At 45.2% G+C, this 19,470-nt stretch overlaps 1 protein-coding gene across 7 annotated transcripts in view; it reads left to right on the top strand.

The window, feature by feature from the left end:
* ATG13 (autophagy related 13) overlaps window positions 1-19,470 on the top strand; it is a 55,781-nt gene that overhangs the window by 32,389 nt on the left and 3,922 nt on the right. For 2 of the 7 annotated variants that reach the window (XM_080816102.1, XM_080816101.1), the window contains 11 exons: window positions 616-756; window positions 6,669-6,709; window positions 7,496-7,592; window positions 8,833-8,926; window positions 13,351-13,449; window positions 14,208-14,318; window positions 14,713-14,849; window positions 17,085-17,199; window positions 17,783-17,860; window positions 18,068-18,184; window positions 18,737-18,865. In XM_080816102.1, the coding sequence (XP_080672228.1) occupies window positions 616-756; window positions 6,669-6,709; window positions 7,496-7,592; window positions 8,833-8,926; window positions 13,351-13,449; window positions 14,208-14,318; window positions 14,713-14,849; window positions 17,085-17,199; window positions 17,783-17,860; window positions 18,068-18,184; window positions 18,737-18,865 (1,159 nt within the window). Of the gene's footprint in view, window positions 1-615; window positions 757-6,668; window positions 6,710-7,495; window positions 7,593-7,934; window positions 8,034-8,832; window positions 8,927-13,350; window positions 13,450-14,207; window positions 14,319-14,712; window positions 14,850-17,084; window positions 17,200-17,782; window positions 17,861-18,067; window positions 18,185-18,736; window positions 18,866-19,470 lie in introns of all 7 variants that reach the window. The other 5 variants (XM_080816104.1, XM_080816103.1, XM_080816099.1 and 2 more) reach the window with 4 other exon arrangements.

Genomic DNA, 19,470 nt, shown 5'->3' with positions numbered 1-19,470 from the left:
GGGTTGTGGGTATTGTTTTTCTTTCCTAAGTAGAAAGCAATTGCCAGGTATAATCTAAAACTTTAGTACCAAACAGACTTTTCTCCAGATTTCCTATTAGATATATAGAGGTAGAAAGCTCATAAGATACTATCTTGAAATTATTTGCACTTCCATTAATATAGTTGCAATGTTGAATTACTGTTTTTGAATGTGTAGCTTTATTTCTTAGATAATAGCTTCAAAGCTGGAAAAAAACACTAGGTGCCTTTTGTTATCTCCTGCCTGGTTCTAGAGCACAGAAAAGTAAAACTTTTGCTTACCTCAGTAAATCTCTTGATAAACTGACAAAAACCTCTAATTACACATTTAGTTCAGAACATGTTTTTGTGATAAATTTAATCTTCTGCAGTTCCCACACTTAATTTGCAGTCATCTATGTTGACTGTCATACTCTGTGAAAGGTGTTATGTGGACTGCAGAGCAGGTTATATTCTATCAGAATTCATGAATAATGCTAACAGACGAATCTCAGTCACTAGACAGAACATAACACCTCTATATCTGTTGCATTTCTGTTCTTGGTTTTATGTGAGTTGAGTAGGCGAATGCTGATTGTGTCTGTGTGCTCCTCAGGTGTGATAAAGAGATTAAAGTTTCCTACACGGTGTACAACAGACTGTCACTGCTGCTGAAGTCCCTCCTTGCCATAACTAGGGTGACACCAGCTTACAGACTCTCCAGAAAACAGGGGCATGAATATGTCATATTGTACAGGTAAACAACATAGTGTCACCTTCCTGATTCACTCATTAGCCTTGCCACTTGGCACATCGACTGGTATTCTGTGATTAATTTTGGACAGATGGTTGGTAGGATAGTTGATGCTATAGCTTAACTATGATTGTCTGTCCTTCCTCCTTTGTGAACCTTAACTTTGTGAAGCTACCAGGTTCTTTGTCCTTTTGTTCTGTGACCATTCCACAGTCACTGATTCCTGTGGAATGGATTTTGAGGTTGTAGTAATACACGTCTCAAAGCTGAAAAAGGAGCTTAAGACTTTAAAAACCAGGTTATCCTGGGAAAATACCACAGCCTTCTATATTTCAGAGTTAAATTAAAACCTGACAGACTTTCAAATTCAATTTGTTGTTGATAGTTGTCTGTAGATAATAAAGAACTTCTCAGTGATTCTTTGAGTATTTTCCTTGGAGTGGTTCACCTCAACATGTATTTATTGAGTGCCTTTTTTTTTTTAAGATTTTATTTATTTATTTGATAGAGATCACAAGTAGGCAGAGAGGCAGGCAGAGAGAGTGGGCTGGGGGGGAGGTGGGAAGCAGGTTCCCTGCTGAGCAGAGAGCCCGATGTGGGGCTTGATCCCAGGACCCCGAGATCATGACCCGAGCTGAAGGCAGAGGCTTTAACCCACTGAGCCACCCAGGCACCCCTATTGAGTGCCTTTTTAATGTGAGCATTGTTCTAGGCCCAAGGAAGAACTGTACAGAGGCCCTACCCCGTAGGGGCCTATCTATTGGGGGAGACAGTTTGACACATGTGTAATTATAAAAAGTAGGATTGGGGGGCACCTGGGTGGCTCAGTGGGTTAAAGCCTCTGCCTTCGGCTCAGGTCATGATCCCAGGGTCCTGGGATCGAGCCCCACGTCGGGCTCTCTGCTTAGCAGGGAGCCTGCTTCCCCTCCTCTCTCTCTGTCTGTCTCTCTGCCTACTCGTGATCTCTGTCTGTCAAATAAATAAATAAATAATCTTTTAAAAAAAAAAAAAGCAGGATTGGAAGACTACATAGCAGTATCAGTAGAAAAGTACTAGGAGAACACAGGGAGGGAAAGTTTGTTCTGGGTGGGGAAACCAGACAGACTTCCTGGAGGAAGTGGGATTCAAGCTAGACCTTGAGGCAGAGAGAATTTCAGCTGGTAGAAGTGAGGGAGAATGATCATTCCAAGTGGGGAGTGAGACAGATGGCAAGGCATAGAAGTCAGGGACGGGATATGAGATGTGCTCAGTTTGTCAGATGGACCCTAGTGGTGGTATAGAAGATAAGTAGGAAAGTGTGAGAGCAAGCTCATGGAAAGCCAGGAGTTCCCAGATCACCCAAGACTTTTTTCATGTTAGTGATGAGCTACTGGTTTTAGCCTTTGGCTTATAGGTATAGAGCTAATTGTGAGGAGAAATTAGTATAGCAGGATGGAAAGACTAAGGATTAGAGCCTTAACTAGTTAAGCTAAACAGTCTACTACTGAGAGTAGTTATCAAGTCATTCTTAAATTTTCTTAGCAGTAATCTAGCAACCTACCCATGTTTGTTTATTTTTCCAAATCTTTTTTTTTCCTAAGATTTTATTTATTTATTTGACAGATAGAGATCACAAGAAGGCAGAGAAGCAGGCGGAGGCAGGGGTAGGGGGAAGCAGACTCCCTGCTGAGCAGAGAGCCCGACTCGGGACTCGATCCCTGGACCCTGAGATCACGACCCGAGCTAAAGGCAGAGGCTTAACCCACTGAGCCACCCAGGCGCCCCTATTTTTCCAAATCTTTAAAATATTTTTGTTGTCTTCTCTGTAGTCTTCAGGTTTCAAGTTGAGTATTCCATTTGAAAATTACTAGACCTTTATTCAAATATAGCGAAAGAGGGATGCTTGGGCGGGGCTCAGTTAGTTAAGCATCCTGCCTTCAGCTTGAGTCATGATCCCAGGGCCCTCAGCTTGGGCCCCACTTCGACTCCTTGCTCGCCAGGGAGCCTGCTTCTTCCTCTGTCTGCCACTCCCCCTGCTTATGGACATGCTCTCTCTATCTCTTGCAAATAAATAAAATCTTTAAAAATATATGTATATAATGAAAGATCACTTCTAACTCTTACTTCTCACTTACCTATACCAAGCCCCCTTCATTTTGGTTCTTTTGTAAGTAACCATACTACACTACTAGTCATCAACTTAATTAGCTAGGACTTTTGGTCCTTTCATTTCCAATGTTTAAAGCTTTATTCTGTATCTCTGGAGTAAGGCAGGATTTATTGCTCACTGTTCATTATTTAGGAGTGCTTTTGGATACAAATAATATGGTTTAAACCATAGAGAAGTGTGTGATCTCAGAGGTAGATTTGGCTCCCCCCCCCCTTTTTTAATACTATTGTGGTTTGGTGTTTTTTTTAAAGATTTTTTTATTTATTTGTCAGCAAGAGAGAGAGAGAGAACACATGTGCACAAGTTAGGGGGAGGGGCAAAGGGAGAGGGAAAAGCAGGCTACCTGATGAGCAGGGAATCTGACAGGGGGCTCGATCGCAGGATCCCAAGATCATGACCTGAGCCGAAGGCAGACGCTTAACTGACTGAGCCACCCAGGCGCCCTTATACAGTCATTAACAGGTTAACAGTATAGCCTTATACCATTAAAGAATAGCTTTCTGGTTTGTATTTTTTTTAAGCTATATTATTTCCCCCCTGACTTAGTAAATTTAATGTCACTGTATAATTACATCATTATAAAAATTCATTCTGAATTTGTTGTTCATTAAGACTGAATTAAAATAAATTGTTATCTGCCTACTATCTGTGAAGAAAACTTTTGCTTAGCACCTGAATGTCATACAGTGTATAGCCAAGAAGGTGGTTAGATAAGCACTGTACCAATTACCAGTATTCAAATGATTACTGAGCTTTTTTTAAAAAAAGATTTTATTTATTTATTTGAGAGAGAGATCATGAGCAGGGGAAAGAGCAGAGGGAGAGTGAGAGAGAGACAAGCAGTCTTCCCCAGTGACCAGGGAGCCCGACGCAGGGCTTGATTCCAGAACCCGAAATCACAACCTGAACCGAAATCAAGAGTTGGATGCTCAACCGGCTGAGCCACCAAAGGTTGCAACAGAATGTCTTTTGGCAGCTTTTTATTGACATCATTCCTATGTTATTTTATAGCAGGAGTCAGCAAACTATGGCCAGCAGACCATCTGCTTATTTTTATAAATAAAGTTATTTTATTATTTTTTTTAAAGTTAATTTTTTTTTAGTAATCTCTGCACTCAACATGGGGCTCCATCTCATGACCCTAAGGTCAAGAGTCTCACACTCTTCTGACTGAACCAGCCAGGTACCCCTAAATGAAGTAATTTTAGAACACAGCCTCCCCCTTCATTTATGTATCATCAGTGGCTACTTTTGCAGGACAACAGCAAAGCTGAGTAGTCTGTCTCAGACTGCGTGACCTGCAAGCCTTAAATGTCTGACCCTTTTCACAAAAATTTGCTGACCCCTGCTTTATGGAGTCTGTCCCTTTTGTGCATGTATTTCAGAAATTAAACATGTTTCTTTTCTCACATACCAGATTATAATTTGTGAAACCTGGGTTTCGGATTTACCCTGAATCTCCTCCCTAGCTTATTCATATCTCACGCCTAACACCTAACCGTAGGGCTTTGTATATTGTTTGAGCTTAGTTTTTAGTTGAACAAAGCCATGTACATGTTTAATTTTTAACCATATTACTAGGAAAGTATAACAATGTTTTACAGTGTAATTTGTCATGTTTTATAGTTCAGACCTATAGCTAATATAGACTGCCCTTCCCAGGGAAATTCAGAGAAAGGTCCTACTGTGCTTATATTTTTGTATTTTCAAAAGAAATAGTCTTGTGTAATTCTTCTATATTGGAAAAGATTTTCGAATTTCTTTTTTTTTTTTTAAAGAGTTTATTTATTTATTTGAGAGAGAGGGAGATCACAAGTAGGCAGAGAGGCAGGCAGAGAGAGAGGAGGAAGCAGGCTCCCTGCTGAGCAGAGAGCCCGATGCGGGGCTCGATCCCAGGACTCTGGGATCATGACCTGAGCTGAAGGCAGAGGCTTTAACCCACTGAGCCACCCAGGTACCCCAAGATTTTCGAATTTCTTAACCAGTTTACTTTGGAATGACTTGTGACAAACATGGAGAGCTCCCCTAATTGAAGACCACTCTCAAAATATGGTACCTTCCATTGCATGTTTGAAAGTTGCCATACAACACCCAGTGGTCATCACAAGTGCCTTCCTTAATGCCTATCACCCATTTAACCCATCCCCCCACTCACTTCCCTTCCATCAACCCTCAGTGTATTCTCTTCAGTTAATAGTTACTTATGGTTTGCCTATCTCTCTGTTTTTATCCTCTTTTATTTTTCCTTCCCTTCCCCTATTTTCATCTGTATTGTTTCTTAAATTCCATATACGAGTGAAATCATATGGTATTTGTCTTTCTCTGACTGACTTCTGAACACTTCGCATATTACACTCTAGTTCCAGTCACATCATTGCAAATGGCAAGATTTCATTGTTTGTGATGGCTGAGTAATATTCTTTTATATATATATGGAATATATATATGGAGTATATAATGGAAATAAATATATATCACATTTTCTTTATCCATTTATCAGCTGATGGACATGGGGGCTCTTCCTGTAATTTGGCTATTGTTGATAATGCTGCCAAAAACATTAGGGCGCATGTGCCCCTTTGAATCAGTATTTTTGTATCCTTTGGAAAAAATATCTAGTAGTGCAATTGGTCGGTTGTACAGCTATTTTTAACTTTTGAGGAACCTCCATAATGTTCTCCAGAGTGGCTGCACCAGTTTGCATTCCCACCAACAGTGTAAGAGGGTTCTCCTTAAGAAAGGAGATCTTAAATGTTCTAATCCCCAAAAAAAAACATTCGGTATATATGGTGGTGGCTGTTAACTGGACATAACTATGATGATCAATTTGTAATATATTTTAGTATATGTGCTGCCAAAGCGAGCACGATCAATTTGTAATATAAACAAATATTGAATCTTGTACATCTAATATAATTTTGTATGTTGAACATACCTCAAAAAAATATATAGTATTTTGGAGTGCCTGGGTGGCTCAGTGGGTTAAGCCTCTGGCTTCGGCTCAGGTCATGATCTCAGGTTCCTGGGTTTCTAATAGTGGTTTGAGATCTGTTTGCCAGTCTTATTTCTATGTTCTTTGTTCCCCGGGAGGTATACTTTAAAAATACATTGCAGGAGCAGGAAGAAGAAACTAACGCAGACTCCACTTTATTATTACTTTCCTTACTTCTTAACCAATTCTTTCCAGGGGCACCTGGATGGCTCAGTGGGTTAAGCCTCTGGCTTTGGCTCAAGTCATGGTCTCGGGGTCCTGGGATCGAGCCCCACATCGGGCTCTCTGCTCAGCGGGGAGCCTGCTTCCCGCCCCCACTCTGTCTGCCTGCCTCTCTGCCTACTTGTGATCTCTGTCAAATAAATAAAGTCATAAAAAACAACAACAACAATTCTTTCCATATATATCCCTATGCCTGCAGCTTCATTGAAGTGGTAACATTATTGCTTCGTTAGGAGAGGTATTCATGCTGATAAGAAATGAAGGGTTTGTTAAATTGTTTTGTCTGTAAGGCCCTTAGAATAAAGAATCATTTATTTTGAGGCTCCTGGGTGGCTCATTCATTAAGCATCTGCTTTCAGCTCAGGTCATGATCACAGGGTCCTGGGATCAAGCCCCGAATCAGGCTCCCTGTTCAGCAGGAAGCCTGCTTCTCCCTCTCCCACTCCCCCACTTGTGTTCACTCGCTGTGTCTCTCTCAAATAAGAAAAAAAAAAAATCTTGGGGAAAAAAAAAGGATCATTGATTTCTTTTTCTTTTTTTTTCTTCCCTAAGGATATATTTTGGTGAAGTTCAGCTGAATGGCTTAGGAGAAGGTATGTATGTAGTGTTAAGAGCCCTCCTGACTTCAGAGATGGCCTGGGTGCTGGCTGTTAATGTGTAGCTTGTGATTTTAATATGTGTGGTACAAGTAAGGAAAAGACAGGAAGGTGATCCAAGGAGCCGCCAGGGAATGACGGAATAATTTTGCCCCAAGTTCTAGGAACTCAGTATTCTTTCTTACTCTTGATACCATTGTCTGTTTTCCTAATTTTCTATAATGAGCATGTTAAATGTTTCTGATGAGCATAAGCAATTTTGAAAAGTTGGAAATGAAACCAAGAAAACCAGCAAAGCTTTTTTGGAAATAACGCCTCCCAGGCCTTGGTTCTTTTCTATACTTAGTTCTGGATGGCAACATGAGTCGAAGTGCAGTCACTTCCACGCCTACATAAACTGAGGGGTTCATGTGGTAAGGCCCCGGGGCCTCTTTTCTGTCTCACAGAGCACGTGATACCTTAGGGCCGGGTTGATTAGGACTTGCTCAAACTTTAGGACTAAAGTCCTAAAGAGGACAGTTGTTTTGCCTCTTTGAAGGTAGGTTTATCTGGAAAGAGAATGCTGTTTTCTCTTCCAGTATTGGGTCCAATATAAAATAAATTTTAAAAATTATGTATATACACATACACATAAACATAAAGGAAATTAAGGCCGCTACACTCATGGTGCAGAGTAGATAATGCCAGAGATTGTATGATAGGCTGAATGATTCAGGGAAAGCCAGGCTGGGGACAGTGTCAGTGTTCTCTGGGGAAAAGCTAATTATGTATTTCTTCTCCTAGGTTTTCAGACAGTTCGTGTTGGGACAGTAGGCACGCCTGTGGGCACGATCACTCTTTCTTGTGCTTACAGAATTAACTTGGCATTTATGTCTACCAGGTGAGGAGAGAGCCTTGGAATCCAAAAGAACTCTTCCAAAGATATTGAAGATATTAAAGTTTGTTTGTCCCCTCAAACTCCGTGGCTAAGCCCACAGTTCAGCTTTGCCATTGCTGAAATCTGCCCTTCTGGAAAATAAACTTGAGAAAGATCCCGATTTCCAGATTGCAGAATCTGAGTGTCTCGGAGCCATCAGTGTAGAGTTGTGGTTTATATTTAGGGATGCAGTAGTTAAGACTAGAGGTTCCTTCCAATAGATTTAAGGCAAGGGGTCCTCTGAAGACTTCAGGGGGACTGACAAGGCATTCTAACAAATACTGCAATCTGCTTATTGCATTACAGGCAATTTGAGAGGACCCCACCTATCATGGGGATTATCATTGATCACTTTGTGGACCGTCCCTATCCCAGCTCCTCACCCATGCACCCCTGCAATTATAGGTGAGGAATGTGTAGGGGCTTTCCCAGACTGCAGCTAGGGAGAAGCATCCATCTTGCACACAGAGCACCTCCATAAGCACTCACCAGTGGGCAGGGGGCAGTGCTGGAGACCCCTGGCGAGCAATGGTGTGATTAGCTTCCCTTTCTGTTGCTGCCTGCTCCCTGCCTATAAGGTACACCAAGCTTTGGAATGTATAGACTGTCTCAGAAAATTCTTGGGCATTTTGGATCTTGATGGTAGTAATTTGACTTTCGGTTTGATTCTACTTAGAGACTACAAGAGTGGCAATAATTAACAGAATGTCCTTCACAAATTAAATGGTTTTATGGTCACCATTGGCAGAGTTTAGTTATAGATTAGAATCCAATGTTTTCAGGCCTAGATCCCAGAAAACAGTTCTGTAGAGGTTGGAACAGATGTTTATTAGGAAGGATACTGCCTACTTGAAGGACTTTCGAAGTTGGATAGGTTCATCTTTGGAGTCTAGCCTTTGTTTCACTGCATCTCTATTGCTCATAGTTCTTTGGTCCCAACACTGGTCAGGCTTAAGAAAATATTATCAAATGACATATCAGGTAAAATGTTTAGGTTAAAAATAAAAGCCTTGGTCAGCCTCTAGATGTTTTTCTCTGGATATGTCTGACATTATCAAGGACTCAACACGCCTCTTGCCATAATGAGCTCTGCCTGAAACACCTCTTGTCACAGCTTTCATCTTTATCTAACCTCCCTTTGTATCCTTTCTGAAACCGACTGCTGTGACCATAAAATTCATGATTTATTTTTCCGCCATCATAGAACTGCTGGTGAGGACACTGGAGTAACATATCCTTCTGTAGAAGATTCTCAAGAAGTGTGTACAACCTCTTTCTCCACCTCTCCTCCGTCTCAGGTACAGGGAAACAGTTCTGGGGTGGCTCTAGTTATTTAGTACACATATGGACATGAAATGGTGTCAGAATTTAGTGGTGGTAGTGGTGGTCATTGTTTCCAGGGGGTTGTTTTGAGGGGTGAGGTAGAGCCTTCTTATCTAGCAGGTAATATTGCAATGTTTCTAGTCTATAACCATGCTTTTTTTTTTTTAAAGATTTTATTACTTATTTATTTATTTATTAGAGAGCGCGCACACATGTGCATGTGCGCACAAGCAGAGGCCAAGGGGGGAGGGAGAAGGAGAGAGAATCTGAAGCAGCCTCTGTTTTGAGCATGCAGCCCAACACAGGGCTCCATTTCACAACCCTGAGTTGATGACCTGAGCCGAACCAAGAATCAGATGTTTAACTAACTGAGCCACCCAGGTGCCCCTCTAACCCAGGTGCCCCTCTAGTCTGTAACCATTCTTTTTTTTTTTTTTTTTTTTTGTTAAAGAGTTTTATTTTATTTATTTGACAGACAGAGATCACAAGTAGGCAGAGAGGTAGGCAGAGAGAGGGGAGGGGAAGCAGGCTCCCCGCCGAGCAGAGAGCCTGATGCGGGGCTCGATCCCAGGACCCTGGGATCACGACCAGAGCCAAAGGCAGAGGCTTTAACCCACTGAGCCACCCAGGCACTCCTAGTCTGTAATCATTCTTAACCCACAGATGTAACCTTTACATTCCTGGAGACATCATAAAATTCTCTAGAAGATGAGTCCTAGAATTCCAAATGCATTGTGATACCAGAGAGGTATTCTATCCTACTCTTGTTAATTTGGTGGCTGCTTCACTTTGGAAGTGGTTAATATGTTTCCTCATAATGGAAGGAGCACAAAAGGAACCAGTAATTATTTGGCATAGAATGCCAGTAAGAAACCAGCAGTGCAGTCTCTTCATAGTTGACACAGATTTCTGGCTATCTGCATTCTTAATCTGAACATTTTAAACCATTAACTTTTCCACTTGAGTCCATCTCCAGTGTCAAACTCAGTTTCAACGAAACACAGGCTCCAAACAAGGTTCCCAGCTTCCCAAGCAGACCCACCTGGGTGGCATTGTTGTATAACGTACGTGGTACCAAGTCTGCTTTAGCAAAGGAGTAGTTTGTTGCCAGATGACTGAATTTCAGGGTACGTTTCTTCCCTTCCAACCCGAGTCATTCATCTCCTACCTTATGGCCTATGCTCCCTGCTCTGCCTGCTCGTCCTCTCTACCACTCCCTTTCTCTCTGATTTGCACATTAGACAGGTTCTTCTAGACCTAACTCAGTTCTGTGTTCCTCTAAACTGGTCCCAGATTAACCCCTTTAACCATCTTTCTTTGGGAGCCCAACAAATTAATTCATACCCATGAATTTTTATTTTGTTTTTTAATTAAGAAAATTATTTAAATTTACTTCATTCTGAGTTGTTAGGAGATACTGGATTAAAATTACGGTTCTCATCTGTTTCAAAAACAGAAGTTAAGCACAAAAGTTAGCTGAAAAAAAAAAACTTAAATGTGTGTGAAGGAAATGACAAAATCCATGGGTCTCTGTTATTTCTGTTGTCCCAATTTAGAGTTAAGGAGGTTCTTGCTATAAAGTTGCCTAGACAGTTTGGGTGGATGGGGGGTGGGATCTGTTACTCCTCCCCCGGTGAAGGTATATAGGCATGAGTGTCACCATTGCTTTGGGAGGGGGCAGCTTCTGGCACTCTTGCTGACATAGAACAGTAGTGACCCAAAAAGAGGGGGAGGGTCACCAGAACACATTAGTGCAAGTAGATTATTTTTTAGATAGTCAAAGTTTTGTTTTATTTTTTAATTTTTTCATTAGAGAGAGAGTGAGAGCATGAGGAGGGCAGTGCTTAGAGGGAGAGAGAAGCAGACTCTCTGCTTAGCAGGACTCGATCCCAGGACCCTGGGATCATGACCTGAGCCAAAGGCAGACGCATAACCAACTGAGCCACTCGGGTGCCCCCATTTTTTTTTTTTTAAGATTTTACTTATTTATTTGACAGAGAGATCATAAGGAGGCAGAGAGGCAGGCAGAGGGAGAGGGAGGAGCAGGCTCCCTGCTGAGCAGAGAGCCCAATGCCAGGCTCGATCCCAGGACCCCGAGATCATGACCCAAGCTGAAGGCCAAGGCTCAACCCACTGAGCCACCTAGGTGCCTCCTCCCCACCCCAGTTTTGTTTTAGAAGTGATAAATGCATGAACAGTAAATGAAGTTGTGACTTGGAAGATACGAGGATGGTGAGGCTGGGGCTTAACAAATCAGTTTGTCTCTTTCTCGAGTACAGTGGAAATTTGACCTGACCCCAAAAGTAAGGGGAAGTTAAGTAGTTACTGCATCTTCCCTTTGCACAAGGTTGGTTGACCTGTGTAAGGGGAGCCTGTCTTTCTCAACAGTTGCCTGTTGTGTCTTGTCACAGTTTGAAAGTAGATTGTGCCAAGATCTTATCAACGCTGAGCATCCCATGGGTGAGCCTTCCCACTACCCTCTAAGTACCTCTAGTTGGGGCTGGTACAGTTTGTTGCAGAAGTACTCATTGTCTTTTTTTTTTTTCTTTAAGATTTTATTTATTTATTTGTCAGAGAGCAAAAGATCACAAGCAGGCAGAGTGGCAGGCAGAGGCAGAGGGAGAAGGAAGCTTCCCGCTGAGCAAGGAGCCCAGTGGAGGACCCAGTCTGAGGAACCTGGGATCATGACCTGAGCCAAAGGCAGCCGCTTAATCGACTGAGCCACCCAGGTGTCCCAAAGTATTCATTTTCAACCTTAGTGGCAGAACAGAAAGAGAAAATGATTTGCCAGCAGGTCTCATCATTCCTGTAAATACTGAACTAGTTTCTTCCTCGATTTAGCCTAGGGAATTGCATAACTGTTCAACAATTTCTATTTGAGCTTTTTGCTAGAGTCCTGTAAATGCATGTTAATGTGGTGTTTGTTTTCCCAACCAAATATGGACCATTGTGTCATGTGGGCACAGAGTCGAGTCAGGAAATAAAGTTGTGACCCGGAACCTGCTGCTGTGATTTCAGGTCCGACCTCCAGTTCTAAACATTAACTAGCTAATTGGTAAGACTTAAAGATAGAACAGCAAGACCCAAAATAATCTTTTTTTTTTTTAAAGATTTTATTTATTTATTTGACAGAGATCACAAGAAGGCAGAGAGGCAGGCAGAGAGAGAGAGAGGGGGAAGCAGGCTCCCCGCTGAGCAGAGAGCCCGATGTAGGGCTGGATCCCAGGACCCCGGGATTATGACCTGAGCCGAAGGCAGAGGCTTTAACCCACTGAGCCATCCAGGCGCCCCGACCCAAAATAATCTTAATTAGCTTTGAAATCTAAGAGTTGTGTTTTTTTCTAAGATTTTATTTATTTATTTGACAGAGATCACAGGTAGGCAGAGAGGCAGGCAGAGAGAGAGGGGGGAGCAGGCTCCCTGCTGAGCAGAGAGCCCAATGTGGGGCTCCATCCCAGGACCCTGAGATCATGACCTGAGCCGAAGGCAGAGGCTTAACCCACTGAGCCACCCAGGCGCCCCGAAATCTAAGAGTTTTTAAAGTGCCCTGGCTTTTACTGAATCATGTGGGGCTATAAAACACACACACACTCTCATGCATGTGTGCAGGCAAGCGTGTGTGCATACACACACATACACACACACACACAATGCCTACACCTGTACTCACCAATTCATCCTGTCTCAGATGGTGTAGTCAGGTGTGCAGCTGGGGACCTGAGCATTTTTTTTAAGATTTTATTTGTTTAAGAGAGCATGAGCAGGGGGAGGGGTAGAGGTCCCCACTTGGCACAGAGCCCAAGGTGGGGCTTGATCCTAGGACCCTGAGATCTTGGCCTGAGCCAAAGTCAGATGCTTAACAGACTGAGCCACCGAGGCACCCTGGACCCGAGCATTATAAAGTTCCAGTCAGCAAATGTCTGTTGTTTGAACGTGTCCTTACAGATTCTGGGTCCCTAGGAAAAGGTCTCCAGTCTAGCATTGTACCCTTGGGTCTTCATCCTCAGCACGCCTTGCACCTGCTCTCAAGCCCTCGCTGCTGGAGGCCATTCTCTAACACCCTTCGTCCTCTTTTGACTAAAAACACACTAATGCTTAGTTTGGGTTTCCCTGTTGCCAAGTCATACCAACTTGACTCAGCTTTGTTTTCCACCTGCTCACCGGGTCACCTAGCATGCAGTGGAGCCCCCTGGGATAAGTGTGCCTTCTTCAGACGCTTCCAAGTTGTCCTTCTAGGGAGGCAGCCATGTTGCTCTCTCCCTGCTGCACCCCCGACTTCCCACGTGCAGTTCGGCCCCTGTGGCTGTCTCCCCTTCCAGAGTTGTTTTCATTTCTTTCTCAAGTCCCTTTTCTGTTTTCTTCTCTTGTTTCTCCTGTCTCTGTGTGTATCTGTGCACAGTGTGTGTTTACTGTCACAAAGGCACATTTTCAGACCCCTACTCCTGTGGTGACGGACACTCTGAGGGTCCCCATGGCAGGACTGGCCTTTTCCCATCAAGTGAGTCCATACTGGGGAGAAGGGGCTATAATCAGGTGGCATCTTTTTATTTAAAAAGTATGCATAAAGTACAGGGGATAGCTATTTAAATGTCCCCAAGTGTTCTGGGGGTTATTTGAGGTTTGGTAATTGATTTTTAACAGGATGCAGCTATAGCACAGCTGCCCAAAATAGGATGTTTCATTTGCCCCTCCTCCTACCATTGATGTAAAAAATACATGGAGTTATTTATATCTTATTTCCAAATAAACAATCCAAGAGTGGTATTCTTTCTTTTTCAATATAAATAGGAACCCTCCCATACCCAGGGGTGATGGAGGGTGTGATTAGGGAAGAGGCCTTCTGTTTCAAAGGGACCTCAAGGACAAAGGAGAAAATAGAATGACCTGGGAGAAACCAATGACTTTGGCTGCAAGTTCTGCCCAGGCCTGTGCTTCACCAGTCCTTTGGGCTGGAAACCTCAACAGTTAGCTGAGCCCCTGGGGAAAAGGGGAGCAGGGAACTCATTTGAGGCCTTTAGAAGGCTGCCGAGCTGGGAATGTCAGTCCCATTGCAAACGAGTGTCTGCCTTCTTAGCCTTAGCATAATGGCCTGGTCTGTCTTTAACCCTTACGTCAGGCCCCCCAACCCCAACTGTGAGGGTGTGGGCTGGGATCCGTTCCTTACCTCTCTACAATCTTGATCATTAGTCATACTCTAGGATTGCCTATTTTTTCCTCCTCCTTTCTTCTGCCCGTCTTTGTTTTTCTCTCGCTTAGCTCTCAAGCTCTCGCCTTTCCTATCAGCCTGCTGCCCTGGGCGTTGGATCAGCTGACCTGGCTTACCCAGTAGTGTTTGCTGCTGGCTTAAATGCCACACACCCTCATCAGGTATCTTTAAAGATGGGGAGGACCCTGGGGGTTCCTGTGCTGCCTCACCTGCCATGTGGCAGGAGAGGGGCCTCATCCGGCCCAGTATGATGATGCTAAGTAACTTCAGAGGGACCAGGTGACTCCAGAAGGAAGAGCCTCATAGAGTTCAGAAAGGAAAGAAGAGCTTCCAAGGGTTTTCTCCCTCTTTCCTTTCCCTTTGTAGTTCTTACCACGCGTGTCATGTCTCCCATTAGCTGAGTCCCAGAGAAGACATAGATCCAAGGTTTCCCACCCATTTGGTGGCAGCACTGGCAGTAGAAAAGCACAGAGGCAGCTACCATTGTGCTAGGCCAAGTTTCCCGTCCTGCCTGACCCTGCCATTACTCACGATATTCTTCCATTTCCCCCAAAGCTCATGGTTCCTGGGAAGGAAGGTGGGGTACCCCTTGCTCCTAACCAGCCTGCCCACGGTGCCCAGGCTGACCAGGAGAGACTGGCGACCTACACCCTGTCCGATGGGGCCCACTGTGCTGCCACACCTTCCAGCAGGTGAGTTCGCAGTGGCCAGGGGCCCATCTTCCCTGACACATGTGTCTATCTGGTGTCAGTAAAGAGTCGCTCTCAGCATTGCCTCAGGCTTGGCAGTTTGGCCCCAAATGTGGAATTCTTAAAGTTCTCGATAAGAATCTTAACATTGCAGCTGGCATGTCAGGAAACTGCCCCAAGCTTGCTATTAACAGCCAACAGCCAGGGCCTACTTCTTATCACGGTCATCCAGTGAAGGGGATGTGCACGCGCATGCGTGCATGCATGTGTGTGTTTCTCTCCTCTTACCCCCAGCTGTATTCCCTTGGAGTCAGGCCTCAGTGTTTCCCGAGGACCAAAGTTCTCAAGTTTGGGGCCACAGTGGATCTGTGGTAGTAGTTAGGATTGTTGGGTTTTTTTTCCCCTCTGCTGTATTAGTACCTCTTGGAGATTCTTTAGAAACAACTATTTTTCTTCATTAAAAAATTTTTTTTAGATCTTTGTCTTTTCTGATTACAGAAGCGATACATTCTATAAATTTCATATTATGACGACATTGATGAGGTAGAACAGGAAAGTTCTCAGAATCCTGCCCTGCACAAATCACCACTGTTACCGCCTCTTCAAAAGTAAGAGGTTCTCAGAGGGTTAAGTGATTTGCCAGAGAGCACTTAGCTCCCAAAATGACCTGGCGCAGGCTGAGCTCCTCTCCCTCAAGCTTGGAGTTCTCCCGTGGGAAGATGAGGCTGTCCTGACCTGCTCTGCCCTCCTTTGACCGCAAGGCCCCAGAGATAATGACGTTGATTGCCCCAGTGCATCCTAAATGGACTTTTGGATAATAGAATTTTTTGGTATTTTTTTTTTTTCATTCCCACAGTGGAGCAGTGGGGGGGGAATTATTTGGGAACATCTTTTTGTGCCATCCATCAGGAAAAATAATTACTTTCATTCCTGGCTTCCCAAATGTCCATCCTTTTAAAGCCCTCCTCGTGTCACATAATCAAAGGAAGAGCCCGTTAGTCATTTGACACTCCAGTTTTCTGAGCCTTGATTCCTGGAACATGTCTGGGAGTAGCTAGAGATAGAGGACACTGTCTCTTCTCTTTGGGGTAAGGGGTTCTTAAATGCAGGTCATCAGAGCTCAGGCCTTTCCTGGAACATGTCTGGGAGTAGCTAGAGATAGAGGACACTGTCTCTTCTCTTTGGGGTAAGGGGTTCTTAAATGCAGGTCATCAGAGCTCAGGCCTTTCCTGGAACATGTCTGGGAGTAGCTAGAGATAGAGGACACTGTCTCTTCTCTTTGGGGTAAGGGGTTCTTAAATGCAGGTCATCAGAGCTCAGGCCTTTCCTCAGTACTGGTCTTTCCTGCCAGCTAGTGTCCTGAATCCACGTAGCCGGCACAGTCCTCCTCCCTACCTTAAGCCCCTGCTTTTGGCCAGAGGACCTTTCCTAACCCCTGCTGCTGCTAGGGCTGTGACTACTGGCCTGGCGGCCCATGGAGGGGGCACCCTCACGCCGTACCATCCACAACTCCACATCGGTCTAGAGAGCTGGAAGTGGAGGGGGTGGGGCAGCCAAATGAAATGTGTCATTGAAAGAGACCTTGCTGAACAGAGGGTTGATTGGGGACGAGGAGAGGAAACGTGGTATGTGGCGCAGAGGGCCTTAGCCCAGGCGATGTGTCATGGGCGGAGAAAGCTCTGGTTATCTAATGAGCCAAATTTGGGACTCTCAACTTAGAATAATGACACTGTCCCTTGTGAGGTAAAGCTTAAATTAACACAGTACTATATAAACACTGTAAATGATTCCTTCTTATGGTAATTTTAGATAACAAAACAAAAGTCCAAGAAAAGCTTAAAGCTTGAGTCTGCCTGTGTCATAGATTACTATTAACGTCACGGTTGTTGACAGGCGCTGCTTGCCTGTATGTATGACTGCGGTATGCTGGTGACTGATGCTTATCAGTGGTATTTCAGATTCAATTTAATGTACACTTCACACAGTTGTGACACTGAGTTTCATTCACCTGTGCCTCATTTTTAGTTGTTCTGGAGGTTCAGTCCTCTGCCCTCAACTCACAGGGGAGAGTGACAGTGGCAGCAGCCAGGCCCTGTATTGCCATTTCTCACATGGGTCAGAGGTGGCGGGGGGCACCCATGTCCTGGACTGCAGCCCCACTGATGGTGGGTTTATGGGCAACCGCATAGGCTCTGTTGCGGTTTGAGAATGAGTACCAACACTGTCTTTCTTCTCCAGCGAGGATACTGAAACGGTATCAAACAGCAGTGAGGGCCGGGCATCCCCCCACGATGTGTTGGAGACCATCTTTGTCCGCAAAGTGGGGGCTTTTGTCAACAAGCCCATCAACCAGGTGATTTTTCTGACACTGCTACCTGTGAGAATGACTGAGCCTTTAAAGTGAGGCCTTAGGGGCAGGGCTGTTCACCTACGGTCTATGGGACCCCTAAAACCCTATGCAGAGGGGTGTGTGTGTGTGTGTGTGTGTGTGTGTGTGAATTTTTTGGGAAGAGGGTTAGTAACCCGTTACAGCCCTCCAGAGAAGTTCACAGCTCTTGTTCTGAGATCGAGTAAGCCTCTCATAGGAGAGGGACACCAGGCCCCATTTGGCACACTCAGCCTGCACTCAAGTGTCAGGGCCTCAGCCTTACTCGAAATAAGTTCCTCCCTAGCTCTACCAGCGCAGAACAGTTGTTACCCAGTCACTGCGGGTCAGGCCTCCAGAGCTGATTCCCGGGGTCCTGGGGAGCCCTACCCCTGTGGATGTTGTGGCTGTGTGAGGGGGAAGATTCTGGGTTCTCCAGCAGGATGGGAACCTGAGGACAGTGTGGTCAGCCTGGGTGTGCGAATCTGCTGGACCGACAGGCTGCTGGCTGCCTCTGAGGAAGCCTATAAGCTGGGGCAGGGGTGGCCACTGAAATTTCCATGTCTCTTAGGTGACCCTGACCAGTTTGGACATCCCCTTTGCCATGTTTGCTCCCAAGAATTTGGAGCTGGAGGGTGCTGATCCCATGGTGAGTCCCCCTTTGACTAAAGTTAACAGATGGTGCTGTGCATGTCGTTTTCCCGGGCAAGTCACCGTTCTTCCGCAGGCTGGCAGCTGCGCTCCTGGGCTTGCAGATTTCTGGCCAGCGTTGGGTCCCTTACAGGTCCTTTGATCATTAACACCAGCTTGCACCAGGCTTGGAACCCGCCCCTACTTCCGCCTTGTTCTGAAACAGGTGAATCCTCCAGACTCCCCAGAGACCGAATCTCCTCTCCAGGGCAGCTTGCACTCAGATGGCTCCAGCGGGGGCAGCAGTGGCAATACCCATGATGACTTCGTCATGATCGACTTCGTAAGTTACTGTCACCTTCTTGGACCTTCGCTGCCATAGGGGAAGTAGATGTAGAAGCATCCAGGGACTTGAACAGGACTTCCTTTACAGGGATCGGTCAGATGGGCTTCTCCGGACAGATGGGAGGGTATGGGTGGGCACCTGGCTGTGTGTTGGAACCTGTCCCCACACCCTGCTTGGGGACACATTTGGAGGCCCATGAACAAGAAGGCATTTTGTGCCGTGTCTTCAGTTGAAATTCAACTCTAAATGAGGATTTGTCAGTGGTATCCGTGCAGGCCCTATTCCTGCCTGAATGGTTGGGCCTTTGTTAAGGAAAGGAGTTTGAGGGAAGGGACCATAAACCTTACCAGGGGAGAAGAGTGTTAGCACCAGCACTAGAGTTCAGCTGCCCAGTGGAGAAAGGTACAGCGAATCCTCTCCCTGAGATGAACCCAGAGGAACCCTTTCTCTGATAATTACTAGAAGTAAAGAGGGTGGTTCATAGCTTCTTTCCTGGATTTTCCTTTCCGACCTAAGGCAGGCTAACCTGAGTCTGTCTTGTTTTTGAAGAAACCGGCTTTTTCTAAAGATGACATTCTTCCGATGGACCTGGGGACATTCTATCGTGAATTTCAGAATCCTCCCCAGCTGAGCAGCCTCTCCATAGATATCGGGGCACAATCCATGGCTGAGGACTTGGTATGGAAACCCCTTCCCCCGTCAGACCTCATCCTGTAACCTCCTATCCTCTTTTAATGGTCATTCCTGCTCCAAAGGCCTAGAAATTTCCTCCTGTTACTCACTCCCACTCCCGTACCTCCCATCTTCTCTGTAACAGGAAAGAGACACTTAGATCCTTATCTTTTGTTGCTCCCCCTTGAGGTTGCACCGCGTCTGGCGGTCACTGTCTTCACGTTGCTTCCGTACTCGCCATCACTTCCATCCCTGCTGTTCGGTGTCTTGGGTCTTCTGCTCGCTGCTGCCGTGAAGCCGAGCTGCTCCAGTAGCTCCTGCATTTAGCTGTTCAGCTGTCAGGCAGACGCCAGCGGTACAGGGCAGAAGTGTGAGGTCCTGAGTATTGGCATTCCTGGTCTTTCCTCAGAGAGCTCGTTCCTGATTCAGCCAGCACTTCTCGAGTTTAGCCAGATGTCCTGATACTGACTATGATCTCCGCATCTCTGCTTAGTGCACTTCCTGTGTCCAAGGGGCCGAGGAGCAGGCCGCATGGCTATAAACTCCGGGTGCTCTGTGCCTCCACCCAGCCTGTCTCTGGGATGTCCCCGCAGCCTCTGAGTCTTGTTGTA

This window comes from Martes martes (genome assembly GCF_963455335.1).
Source record: "Martes martes genome assembly, chromosome: 10".
Taxonomy (NCBI): domain Eukaryota; kingdom Metazoa; phylum Chordata; class Mammalia; order Carnivora; family Mustelidae; genus Martes; species Martes martes.
Note: the sequence above shows the minus strand (reverse complement) of the source record. Positions and strands in the feature narration are given on the sequence as shown.